This window comes from Dermochelys coriacea, chromosome 1 (assembly GCF_009764565.3).
Source record: "Dermochelys coriacea isolate rDerCor1 chromosome 1, rDerCor1.pri.v4, whole genome shotgun sequence".
Taxonomy (NCBI): domain Eukaryota; kingdom Metazoa; phylum Chordata; order Testudines; family Dermochelyidae; genus Dermochelys; species Dermochelys coriacea.
This window is the reverse complement of record NC_050068.2, coordinates 287115227-287128054: the sequence shown is the minus strand read 5'-3', so window position 1 is coordinate 287128054 and position 12828 is coordinate 287115227. Positions and strand designations below refer to the sequence as shown.

The 12828-nt window shown below is 40.3% G+C and overlaps 1 protein-coding gene across 1 annotated transcript in view; it reads left to right on the top strand.

Annotated features, from left to right (window-relative positions):
- KCNMB4 (potassium calcium-activated channel subfamily M regulatory beta subunit 4) overlaps positions 1-7511 on the top strand; it is a 36046-nt gene extending 28535 nt beyond the window's left edge. Inside the window, exon 3 of the mRNA XM_038370041.2 lies at positions 6886-7511. Within this exon, the coding sequence (XP_038225969.1) occupies positions 6886-7054 (169 nt within the window). The 3' untranslated portion in view covers positions 7055-7511. The remainder of the gene's footprint in view (positions 1-6885) is intronic.
- The last annotated feature ends 5317 nt before the right edge of the window (positions 7512-12828 follow it).

Below are 12828 nucleotides of genomic sequence, written 5' to 3'. Positions count from 1 at the left end.
GCTGATTTGCTACAGTGCTTTATTACAATGGATTCTACTGGTAGCACTCATGGTTGCACCAATTATTGTACCTAGCATGGATACCAAAACAGAACATAGATGTGATGGCACAAGCTAGCAATCCAAATATATACTCAGGGTCCCCGGAGGGCTTGTATTCAGATTGGTAGCCTATGCTGAAGCCTGCGTCACCACTTCTACACTGCTACTGTTACGTTACCTGTGCTAGCTAGATAATAGCTATGCTTATCTTTGCTACAATCACATCTTCACTCTGCAACGCAGAGTACCCAGACAGACAATTTTTTAAAATCTTCCCTCTTGTCGCTATACCCACAACAATTGTTTCCCGGCCAACCTCACATCTCATTTTCAGCGGAACACCCCACACTCATGGGGCCTGTGTCCTTCTTTCTAGCTTCCTGACTATGTTTTTACATGTTAATTGACCCGGGTGGAGTTGCTAACGTGAGTGCAGCTCATTGCTTTGCATCTGAATTTAAAGAGAGGGCTCATGTAATTCTTATAATTCTCCCAATGGTCATTTTTCTCTTTCTCAAATATAAAATGGTAGATTCGTGTATAAGAATATGATAATATCCCTTTAAATAATTTCAAAAAGAAAAGGAGTACTTGTGGCACCTTAGAGACTAACAAATTTATTAGAGCATAAGCTTTCGTGAGCTACAGCTCACTTCATCGGATGCATTTGGTGGAAAAAACAGAGGAGAGATTTATATACACACACACAGAGAACATGAAACAATGGGTTTATCATACACACTGTAAGGAGAGTGATCACTTAAGATAAGCCATCACCAACAGCAGGGGGGGGAAGGAGGAAAACCTTTCATGGTGACAAGCAGGTAGGCTAATTCCAGCAGTTAACAAGAATATCAGAGGAACAGTGGGGGGTGGGGTGGGAGGGAGAAATACCATGGGGAAATAGTTTTACTTTGTGTAATGACTCATCCATTCCCAGTCTCTATTCAAGCCTAAGTCAATTGTATCCAGTTTGCAAATTAATTCCAATTCAGCAGTCTCTCGTTGGAGTCTGTTTTTGAAGCTTTTTTGTTGAAGTATAGCCACTCTTAGGTCTGTGATCGAGTGACCAGAGAGATTGAAGTGTTCTCCAACTGGTTTTTGAATGTTATAATTCTTGACGTCTGATTTGTGTCCATTCATTCTTTTACGTAGAGACTGTCCAGTTTGGCCAATGTACATGGCAGAGGGGCATTGCTGGCACATGATGGCATATATCACATTGGTAGATGCGCAGGTGAACGAGCCTCTGATAGTGTGGCTGATGTGATTAGGCCCTATGATGGTATCCCCTGAATAGATATGTGGACAGAGTTGGCAACGGGCTTTGTTGCAAGGATAGGTTCCTGGGTTAGTGGTTCTGTTGTGTGGTGTGTGGTTGCTGGTGAGTATTTGCTTCAGATTGGGGGGCTGTCTGTAAGCAAGGACTGGTCTGTCTCCCAAGATCTGAGAGAGCGATGGCTCGTCCTTCAGGATAGGTTGTAGATCCTTGATGATGCGTTGGAGGGGTTTTAGTTGGGGGCTGAAGGTGATGGCTAGTGGCGTTCTGTTGTTTTCTTTGTTGGGCCTGTCCTGTAGTAGGTGACTTCTGGGTACTCTTCTGGCTCTGTCAATCTGTTTCTTCACTTCAGCAGGTGGGTACTGTAGTTGTAGGAATGCATGATAGAGATCTTGTAGGTGTTTGTCTCTGTCTGAGGGGTTGGAGCAAATGCGGTTATATCGTAGCGCTTGGCTGTAGACAATGGATCGAGTGGTATGATCTGGATGAAAGCTAGAGGCATTTAGGTAGGAATAGCGGTCAGTAGGTTTCCGATATAGGGTGGTGTTTATGTGACCATCGCTTATTAGCACCGTAGTGTCCAGGAAGTGGATCTCTTGTGTGGACTGGTCCAGGCTGAGGTTGATGGTGGGATGGAAATTGTTGAAATCATGGTGGAATTCCTCAAGAGCTTCTTTTCCATGGGTCCAGATGATGAAGATGTCATCAATGTAGCGCAAGTAGAGTAGGGGCATTAGGGAACGAGAGCTGAGGAAGCGTTGTTCTAAGTCAGCCATAAAAATGTTGGCATACTGTGGGGCCATGCGGGTACCCATCGCAGTGCCGCTGATTTGAAGGTATACATTGTCACCAAATGTGAAATAGTTATGGGTCAGGACAAAGTCACAAAGTTCTGCCACCAGGTTAGCCGTGACAGTATCGGGGATACTGTTCCTGACGGCTTGTAGTCCATCTTTGTGTGGAATGTTGGTGTAGAGGGCTTCTACATCCATAGTGGCTAGGATGGTGTTTTTAGGAAGATCACCAATGGACTGTAGTTTCCTCAGGAAATCGGTGGTGTCTCGAAGATAGCTGGGAGTGCTGGTAACGAAGGGCCTGAGGAGGGAGTCTACATAGCCAGACAATCCTGCTGTCAGGGTGCCAATGCCTGAGATGATGGGGCGTCCAGGATTTCCAGGTTTATGGATCTTGGGTAGCAGATAGAATACCCCAGGTCCTGGCTCCAGGGGTGTGTCTGTGCGGATTTGTTCTTGTGCTTTTTCAGGGAGTTTCTTGAGCAAATGCTGTAGTTTCTTTTGGTAACTCTCAGTGGGATCAGAGGGTAATGGCTTGTAGAAAGTGGTGTTGGAGAGCTGCCTAGTAGCCTCTTGTTCATACTCTGACCTATTCATGATGACGACAGCACCTCCTTTGTCAGCCTTTTTGATTATGATGTCAGAGTTGTTTCTGAGGCTGTGGATGGCACTGTGTTCTGCATGGCTGAGGTTATGGGGTAAGCGATGCTGCTTTTCCACAATTTCAGCTCGTGCACGTCGGCGGAAGCAGTCTATGTAGAAATCCAGGCTGCTGTTTCGACCTTCAGGAGGAGTCCACCTAGAATCCTTCTTTTTGCAGGAAGGTCTCTGTGGGTTAATATGTTGGTCAGAGGTGTGTTGGAAATATTCCTTGAGTCTGAGACGTCGAAAATAGGATTCTAGGTCACCACAGAACTGTATCATGTTCGTGGGGGTGGAGGGGCAAAAGGAGAGGCCCCGAGATAGGACAGATTCTTCCGCTGGGCTAAGAGTATAGTTGGATAGATTAACAATATTGCTGGGTGGGTTACGGGAACCATTGTTGTGGCCCCTTGTGGCATATAGTAGTTTAGATAGCTTAGTGTCCTTTTTCTTTTGTAGAGAATCAAAGTGTGTTTTGTAAATGGCTTGTCTAGTTTTTGTAAAGTCCAGCCACGAGGAAGTTTGTGTGGAAGGTTGGTTCTTTATGAGAGTATCCAGTTTTGAGAGCTCATTCTTAATCTTGCCCTGTTTGCTGTAGAGGATGTTGATCAGGTGGTTCCGCAGTTTCCTTGAGAGTGTGTGGCACAAGCTGTCAGCATAGTCTGTGTGGTATGTAGATTGTAATGGATTTTTTACCTTCAGTCCTTTCGGTATGATGTCCATCTGTTTGCATTTGGAGAGGAAGATGATGTCTGTCTGTATCTGTGCGAGTTTTTTCATGAAGTTGACAGATTTCCACTCTATACGGCTAAATTCAGTGCCTTGCATAATCACAGGTTTCAGAGTAGCAGCCGTGTTAGTCTGTATTCGCAAAAAGAAAAGGAGTACTTGTGGCACCTTAGAGACTAACAAATTTATTAGAGCATAAGCTTTCGTGAGCTACAGCTCACTTCATCGGATGCAGTGTGTATGATAAACCCATTGTTTCATGTTCTCTGTGTGTGTGTATATAAATCTCTCCTCTGTTTTTTCCACCAAATGCATCCGATGAAGTGAGCTGTAGCTCACGAAAGCTTATGCTCTAATAAATTTGTTAGTCTCTAAGGTGCCACAAGTACTCCTTTTCTTTTTGCGAATACAGACTAACACGGCTGCTACTCTGAAACTTTAAATAATTTGTGAGCCCTTTAATGATGCTATCTATATTCTGTATTTTAGAACCTTCCAAAAAATCAATCAGAGCAGCAGTAGCATGTACTTAGGCCTGGCATGTCAGTATACATTTAGTAAACATGTTAACGTGTCATGTCATGTACACAGAAAATTATACAGTAAAATAATATATGTTTAAAAAATAGGACCTCTACTGAGTACTCCAATATCTGATATGTTGCACAGATATTTGGAATTGAAGAAAATGCTTAGTATGCCTTTGGCTCATTTCCTGTATGGAAAACTTTTAAAAGATCAAGTATAAGACTTGAATATCTCTCTATAATGAATGTTACAATTCATCACTCCTGTAATTTGTACAGATGCGTTCCAAATTCTCTGATAGGACACAACTGAAAGGAAGTCTGGCTCTCTCTAATTACACCTTCATTGCCCTAACTGAATCCAGTTTTCAGGTTTGCTTGCTCGCTGTTTTATGTATCTTATTCTTTGATTAGTACCCACTTTAAAAAAAATACTTAGTCTTAACTTCCCTTGCAAGTTGAGAACCGGGAATGGGGATGCTCTTTGTTAACCATTCATTGTCAAATTCCACTCTGTTAGTCAAACATTAGGTACAAAGTGTGACAAAAACAGCATAGTATTTTCTGAGAAAATATTTTAGATTTGTGTGCTATCATTCAAATATCAAATATTGGGGGGGAGGGGTTATTATAGTTATAGTAACTAATTTACTGTCTCAGTATGATCCAGGAACACCCAGTGGAGTGCACTTCACTCGCTGTCCTGCTGAATATGCCAAGTTCTTTTGCTGCTTTTTTTTTTATATTGTGCTAGTGCCCAGAGGCAGAATCAGGGCCCCATTGTGTTAGACACTTTGAAAATGTATAGTGACACAGCCCCTACTGTCATGAACTTAAAATCCAAAGGGATAATATTCAGTGAACTAACCATCTCCCACTGATTTCAATGGGATGTCCATAGACTCTAGGGTTTGCTATATCAACACAGACTATCAGTCATTTAGCCTGGAATTTTGTCTTTCTTGGTGGCTGGGATGTTTCAGGGAAGAAAAAAAAAGCCATAATATATTTAATGAATTCCACAGTGAGGTATGTGGGGAAGAGGCAAAAGAGTTTCGTCCCGACTCTCCTGACCTTGAAGTTTGTTTATCTTATAATAATCAGAAAGAGACAGTATACCTGGAAATTAGAAGATCAACAGCCGATGAGAAGGGTTGTAATCACTGGGCCAGGATCTCCTCTCATTTCCACCAGTTTTCCATCAGTATAATTCCACTGACTTCAGTGAGGGTGCTTCTGATTGAAACCACTGAGAGGAGAACCATGCCAGCTATATTCAACTCACTGGGCTTAATAACACCAACATGCAAGTTATTGGTTAGTATTTTAAGCAGGTTTCAGAGTAGCAGCTGTGTTAGTCTGTATTCGCAAAAAGAAAAGGAGTACCTGCAAGGCACTGAATTTAGCCGTATAGAAAAAAAAAAAAACCCTGTCATTATGCAAGGCACTGAATTTAGCCGTATAGAAAAAAAATAAAATTTGTTAGTCTCTAAGGTGCCACGGGTACTCCTTTTCTTTTTATTTTAAGCAGAGCAGTTTATGGGAAGACTAGCATCAGGTGGCCCTGGTCCAGAGGGGTAATGTTGGTTCTGACCTTATCCGGACATCTCGAACATCAACTCAAATCCTTTTCTGGGATTTGAAAAAGTTCTCCTCCCCTCTGATCGTTATTTGTATGTGTGTTTCTGCTCTTTGTGGCTCTGATTGTAAAAATAGCAGAACTGTCCATGTATCATGAGGCTGATTTAACGTTATTACCGTCATTACAGTGGGAGCAGAAAGAGGTAGAAATGAGAAAACTTGTCCATAAGATTTCCAGACGAAGTTTTCAGACTTGGGAGGTGCAGATAAACAGTTGATATTTCAGATGCTTTATCCAAACTGAGTTTCTAAACCTTTTCAGGTTCCCCTATTGGAAATTAACAAACCTGCTACAGACCTGAATACTAAAATGAATTGGTCACTATGGAATTGGCCTCTGCCTAGGGTAAAATTTTCAATAGCGCCTAAGTTCCTGTGACTTTCGAAGTGATTTAGGCATGTTTGAAAAGTTTACTCATTGTTTCCATTGGCAGTTGTTTTGTTTTCACTAGCAAACCACAGATTGACACTACTCTGATAGACTCTGCTGTCATGAAGTCCTGTACTAGGCGATTGTAGCAGTTTAGGAATGAGAAAAAGGCTGTGTCTATACTAGGAATTTGCCTCGATTCTAGCAATTGATGGCAATCCACAGAGGTAGTTAGGCTGTAGCAAACCCCTAATGCAGAGAAGTGGCAGAACTGTGGGGAAAGGGGTTGTACTGGCACAGGCCCTGCTTATGTTATATTTGACTGTTACCAATGCTTTGTTTCAAGCATTATAATTCTCTCCACACCCCTATGCCCAGTGTAGTAAAAACTAGAAGTTAATGAGTTAGAATGTTTAAAAAGTAATTAAAGTAATTAATTAAAAAGTAACACTTTAAAAGTAATTATCTCATTTTGATGCAATTTGACACCTACATTTTAGAGTACTGATGTAGTGTATTAAGTGATCATTTTACTGTTTTTCGTAAATAACACTCTGATGTTATTACATTGTGCTGTCTTTCACTGCTTTATATGATAACCTAAAATCCCAGACCATTTTTTTCTGAATGGGTTTTTCTCTGCAAAATACTTCAGACAAAACACCCCGGCAGAAGGCCATGAATGTTGATCATATATTTGCAAATTAAAGTGGAATGATCCACTTAATCATTTTCTGCCCTGTTACAAATAAAATGCCATTATTGTTTCCAGGTCAAATGCCTTCCATTGAAGGATGAATTGATGCCTGTTTGATATATATATATAATTTATTTCTCCTGTTTTTCCTCCCTCCTTTACAGACCAGATGATGTGCTGCTTAGGCGTACCCATGATGAGACGGTTCTCTTGCATTGCTTTCTCTGGCCTCTGGTTACTTTCCTGGTAGGAGTCCTAATTGTGGTCCTGACAATCTGTGCAAAGAGCTTGGCCGTTAAAGCCGAGGCAATAAAAAAGAGGAAACACTCATAAATGGAAAAGTCACTGAAGGAAAGGGAAAAAGTTGTAAGAAAATCGAAAGTGGCAAATTCGACATACCTACACGTCTGGTGCACCCAGACATGCCCGTTGCCAGGGTTTTGTCAAGCTTTGGTGTTGCTGATGCCTGAGGATTATTCTTGGGGGACAGCTTTATGAAATGTCAACTAATTGCTTTTTCTGCTATGACAGTAAACAAGAATATTCCACTAAAAGATTCTAAACTGCACCGAATATGCTGTACTGTATTAGGCTAAACTTGAACAATGGCTAGTTTATCCAGGTCTTAGTTGTACTGAGGGACGATATCAGAAAACCCGAAAGGTGGTGAATTTCATCTTTGCAAAACAATCTTTGTTGTTAGTATTTGGTATTAAATATTTAAAATATTATTTACTTTATCATAGACTGTATTTCTGAAATAATAAAGGATGGTTGGTTTTGGTTTTTACCTTTTCTCAATTCAGTTTTTTTAATGTAAAGTTCTAAAGTAACATGTTCAACTGATTTTATTTTTTTTCACTGAGCTGGAGAGTTTCATTTTGAAATTGACACTTTAACCTGGGTCTAGACAAAATTCTTCTTTCATCCTCGGTTGTTTATCTTGCAAAATATTAAGATCTCTGAGGAATTTTCTCTTGTAATTGGAAAACAAATACTGATTTTTATTTGAAAGAGGAAAACAATGCTGGGAATAATCCTATTGACTCAATAGCATTCAGTCCTTAGCAGTTCTATAGTATTCTGTTAGCGTTATCAGCTTCACAAAGTGGTGATATAAACCACACACACATCGTTTTGTAGTAGAGATCCCGCTAAGATGCTGTGTGACACTTCTAATCACATACTTAAATTAGAAAGTTCTATGAGCCATGGAGTCACTTTACATCACTTTGTTCAAGTGAAAAGAATAACATCTCTACTTTTTACAGACCCTTAGTGCATGTAACTAAACTACCATTGTCACAGTCACTCCATTGCGGTATACAGTGCTAACAGTCTCAGCAAAAGGATGTTTTTCAACATCAAAAATAAGATATACTAGTAACTGAATAACTCAGTATCTGCTTTCCATATCTTACCCTGCCATTTCCAACTTTCAGCATCGTAAACCTCAGGGCTATTTATCCTAGTCGGGTTAGAGAATAAACATAGAAGGCACATTTTAGTTCAATGCAAAGCTGTCTCTGCCTTTGTCACAAGTCTTATTAATGAGATCCCACTTTTCAATATGTTTCTGATGTAAATCATATGATAATATAGTATATTTTTAACCTTCGTTAACAAGTCTGCAACTCTAAACCTGCTCTTTATTTTTTTAATCTCTGCCATTCTTAGTGTTGATTTAAATATCTAATTTGTTGCTTCCGGACTCATTTGACAATTATCCATAGAAATATTTCCACAAAAAAAGCAAACTGGACTTTAAACCCTAGGAAACGTTCTGATGTCATAAGGTGGTTTCCATTGTCTATTATCCTTTCAGTGGTTATTGTACAGATAATCAAATATTCAAATGATTTAATAGCTTTTTATTTTAGAAATTAGCATACAATGGGGACAGCATGGGGTAGGACCCACAGCTGTGATTTAGGAGGCCTGCAGTCTGTTCCTAGTTCTGCCACTGCCCCGGTGTATGTCCTCTAGGATGTCACTTAATCTTTTTGTATCTCAATTTCCCCATCTGTCAAATAAGGATAATGTTACACTTCTCAATAAAGTGCTTTGAAAGCTAGGAATGAAAAGTGCTATATAAATGGTGTATACATAATTCTCTGCTCAAAGGCTCAGTCACCAGGAAGTACACCTTTTATCATCCTCCTCCTCTAGGTACAGTCTGAGGCGGGGGGGTGGAAATTGCTACGATGAATGGAGGTTGTGATTTTTTTCAAACTGCCTATGGAAGTTTGGCATCTTTTGAAAATAGAAGCCTGCTAGTTAGCAGAGGACATATCTTTTTATTCAGTGACAGTTTCTAGATTCCACGACCTCTTTCATGTGCTGCAATCCTGTTGCCTTAGCAACACACTACCTTAGCAACAATCTGAGCCATTCCATGGGTTTTATTGTCACACTGCAAATCAGAGAAAATTGCTGTCTTTGGGCAATTTTGCCATTTGAGTGAAACAGGGGCAAGCCCACTTTATATATGTTTCCATTGACACCCACTGGGCACGACTCACTACAGGCAGTCTGTATAATCTTTATTCGATGCACATTAAAATATCTTTGTTTTTTTCAAAGGAAATAGAAAAATTTGGTGAGATTCATCCAGGGTTTGAGGCAGCAGCTTGGTTCTCATAAATCCAGATTAACTAAATCCTCTCTATCTTTGCTGTAAAAGCTCTTGTGACTGAACTGTGTGGCTGATTCCCTGAGCAAAGGTAAGGAGTGACTTGAATCCCTATGTCAAATCTAGTTTGTTCGAACATCACAGCTGTAAACCTGCTAGAACTGTGATTTGTGGACACCACTGGGAGTAAATCACAGTTATCAGGATGATACTAAATCACCTTTCATCTTGCAGAGCAGTTGCAGCATGAGTAGACATAGAAAATTCAATTGGAAAGCAAAGAAAGACAGTAAGTATCTTTCCAGCATGCTCTACAGGCTATGGAATAGTCGAGGACAGAATTAATTCTATCACAGCCTTTGCGTTGGTGATATAGAAATTTCCAGCTAATCCCTACTCTTGATGACTGCCTCTCGGGATTTCCTACCTTAAGATTGTTTTATTGATTCCCTATTGGCTTAAAGAAAAGGAGTACTTGTGGCACCTTAGAGACTAACAAATTTATTAGAGCATAAGCTTTCGTGAGCTACAGCTCACTTCATCGGATGCATTTGGTGGAAAAAACAGAGGAGAGATTTATATACACACACACAGAGAACATGAAACAATGGGTTTATCATACACACTGTAAGGAGAAAGAAAAGGAGTACCCGTGGCACCTTAGAGACTAACAAATTTATGAAGTTGACAGATTTCCACTCTATACGGCTAAATTCAGTGCCTTGCATAATGACAGGTTTCAGAGTAGCAGCCGTGTTAGTCTGTATTCGCAAAAAGAAAAGGAGTACCCGTGGCACCTTAGAGACTAACAAATTTGTTAGTCTCTAAGGTGCCACGGGTACTCCTTTTCTTTTTGCGAATACAGACTAACACGGCTGCTACTCTGAAAACTGTAAGGAGAGTGATCACTTAAAATAAGCCATCACCAGCAGCAGGGGGGGGAAAGGAGGAAAACCTTTCATGGTGACAAGCAAGGTAGGCTAATTCCAGCAGTTAACAAGAATATCAGAGGAACAGTGGGGGGTGGGGTGGGAGGGAGAAATACCATGGGGAAATAGTTTTACTTTGTGTAATGACTCATCCATTCCCAGTCTCTATTCAAGCCTAAGTTAATTGTATCCAGTTTGCAAATTAATTCCAATTCAGCAGTCTCTCGTTGGAGTCTGTTTTTGAAGCTTTTTTGTTGAAGTATAGCCACTCAGGTCTGTGATCGAGTGACCAGAGAGATTGAAGTGTTCTCCAACTGGTTTTTGAATGTTATAATTCTTGACGTCTGATTTGTGTCCATTCATTCTTTTACGTAGAGACTGTCCAGTTTGGCCAATGTACATGGCAGAGGGGCATTGCTGGCACATGATGGCATATATCACATTGGTAGATGCGCAGGTGAATGAGCCTCTTATAGTGTGGCTGATGTGATTAGGCCCTATGATGGTATCCCCTGAATAGATATGTGGACAGAGTTGGCAACGGGCTTTGTTGCAAGGATAGGTTCCTGGGTTAGTGGTTCTGTTGTGTGGTGTGTGGTTGCTGGTGAGTATTTGCTTCAGATTGGGGGGCTGTCTGTAAGCAAGGACTGGTCTTTCTGCCAAGATCTGTGAGAGTGATGGGTCGTCCTTCAGGATAGGTTGTAGATCCTTGATGATGCGTTGGAGAGGTTTTAGTTGGGGGCTGAAGGTGATGGCTTAGTATATTTTCCAATACTTGTTGCATATTGTCCAGAGATCTGCTAAGAAAGTGTCGCACTTTAAGGAGATCAAACTAGTCTTTGTTCTCCATTTCATTCAATATTTATATTGCCACTACTTTGAAAGACTCTGTTTCATCATGCTCTCCAGTGCACAGCTTTATTAAAAAATGTGCATTCTCTTTCATGTGCACCAGTTTGTTTATATAATATTCAAATCCAGTAGCTTCTTGTGCTTATTTGAAATTATTTGAACATTGTTTCTTTGAGTCCACCTTCTCTGACATTGTGTTTGGCATGTTTTTGTAGTTGTAATAAGTTAATAAACATTCAGGGGTGGATTAGAAAAATTAACTACTACGTTAAGAAGCTTAACTCAATTTACCTGAGCAGGAGAGGCACTTCTGATTCTGTCTGCATAACATTCAAAAGTAAGCACACACACTTTGTAGTGTAAATATAGCCCGTTTTGAGTAAATTGTGTGTTCTGTGCAAAATTGGTTGGAATTTGAGAGCTATATTTCCACAGTCTGTCTCGTTAAGGCTGGTCCTCTGCTCAAAAGTCAGCTCTGGTGAGCCAGTAGGAGGTTGCAGCAGGAGTTTGAGCTATTTAAGCAGTGGTCTGTGTGAGCTTTGTTGCCTTGGGTTGTTAGAGGGGTACCAATAAAGAGTTCCAGTTTAAACAATATTCTGATCTCTTGAGTGTAATCTCTGGTGAGGGAGAACTTCACTAAAGCTCACCAGCAGAAAAAAAAACTGGCATACACCAAAGGCCTGAACCATAGCCCATTTCAGTGGACTCCAAGCTGGGCTCTAATCAACCGAAATGTGATAGCCAAGCATTACAACAAAACAGTCATTTGGATATTCCTACCTTGGAACTTCACAGAGCTGGTTAATTCTTTTGGTGAGAATTAGACACCATAAAGATGACGTGACTGGATTTTCTCAGTTTCTAATGCTATGGAAGTATAATGGAACTTTTAAATCTGCATTCAGCTCTTTTATCCTCTTGTAGCCCTTTGCCTCAGCTCCAGACATACAGAAGCTATCCTTCCAGTACCATATATGTATACCTACAACTGTGAGGCATATCAAACAAATCTCTGCTTTTGGTACAACAAAGGGTCTATATAGCTTGCTTATCCTTCAGCGTCCAGATGACAGAGCAAAAGAAAAGCTCTTGGTTTAATATGGGAGATGCCAAAGGGAAAAATAGGTTAAAAGTCTTTAAATCCCTAGCAAATGGACCATTCTTTATAGCGATTAAATAAACTTCAAGAAGTGCAAGTCCCTGGCAGCAAGAGATGTAATTCCTATTCATGACACACAGAGTAATGTATGTATTTTAAATGTATACCAGTGAGGGAATAATATAGATGCTGGGATAGTGTGGACTGCATGTTTATAAAAGGAGTGGATTGCTAAAGGATCTTTTGTCAGTATTGCACATACATGTTTTTGAATAACTAATATCCATTTTTACAAACTTTTACCTGTCTACAAATATTTGAGGGACCGAGGTGAAACAGAAGGAATTCTCTAGAATGGTGCAAAAAGCATCAGGGAGGGGTTTATAATAAGTAACCTCTTAGACTGTGGAATAGTTTCCCAAGAGAAGTGACGGAAGCTTCGTTGCTGAAGTCATCTAAAACATACGGTAGGTTTGCTTCCATATTTAATTTCAATGAAAATCAGCAGTCCCTTTCCTCAGCATGGAGCAGCTGCCAAGCCTCTATTAAACTTAAAACAAAAGCTTTCCCTAATTTTGCCATCTAAAGAAGTTGT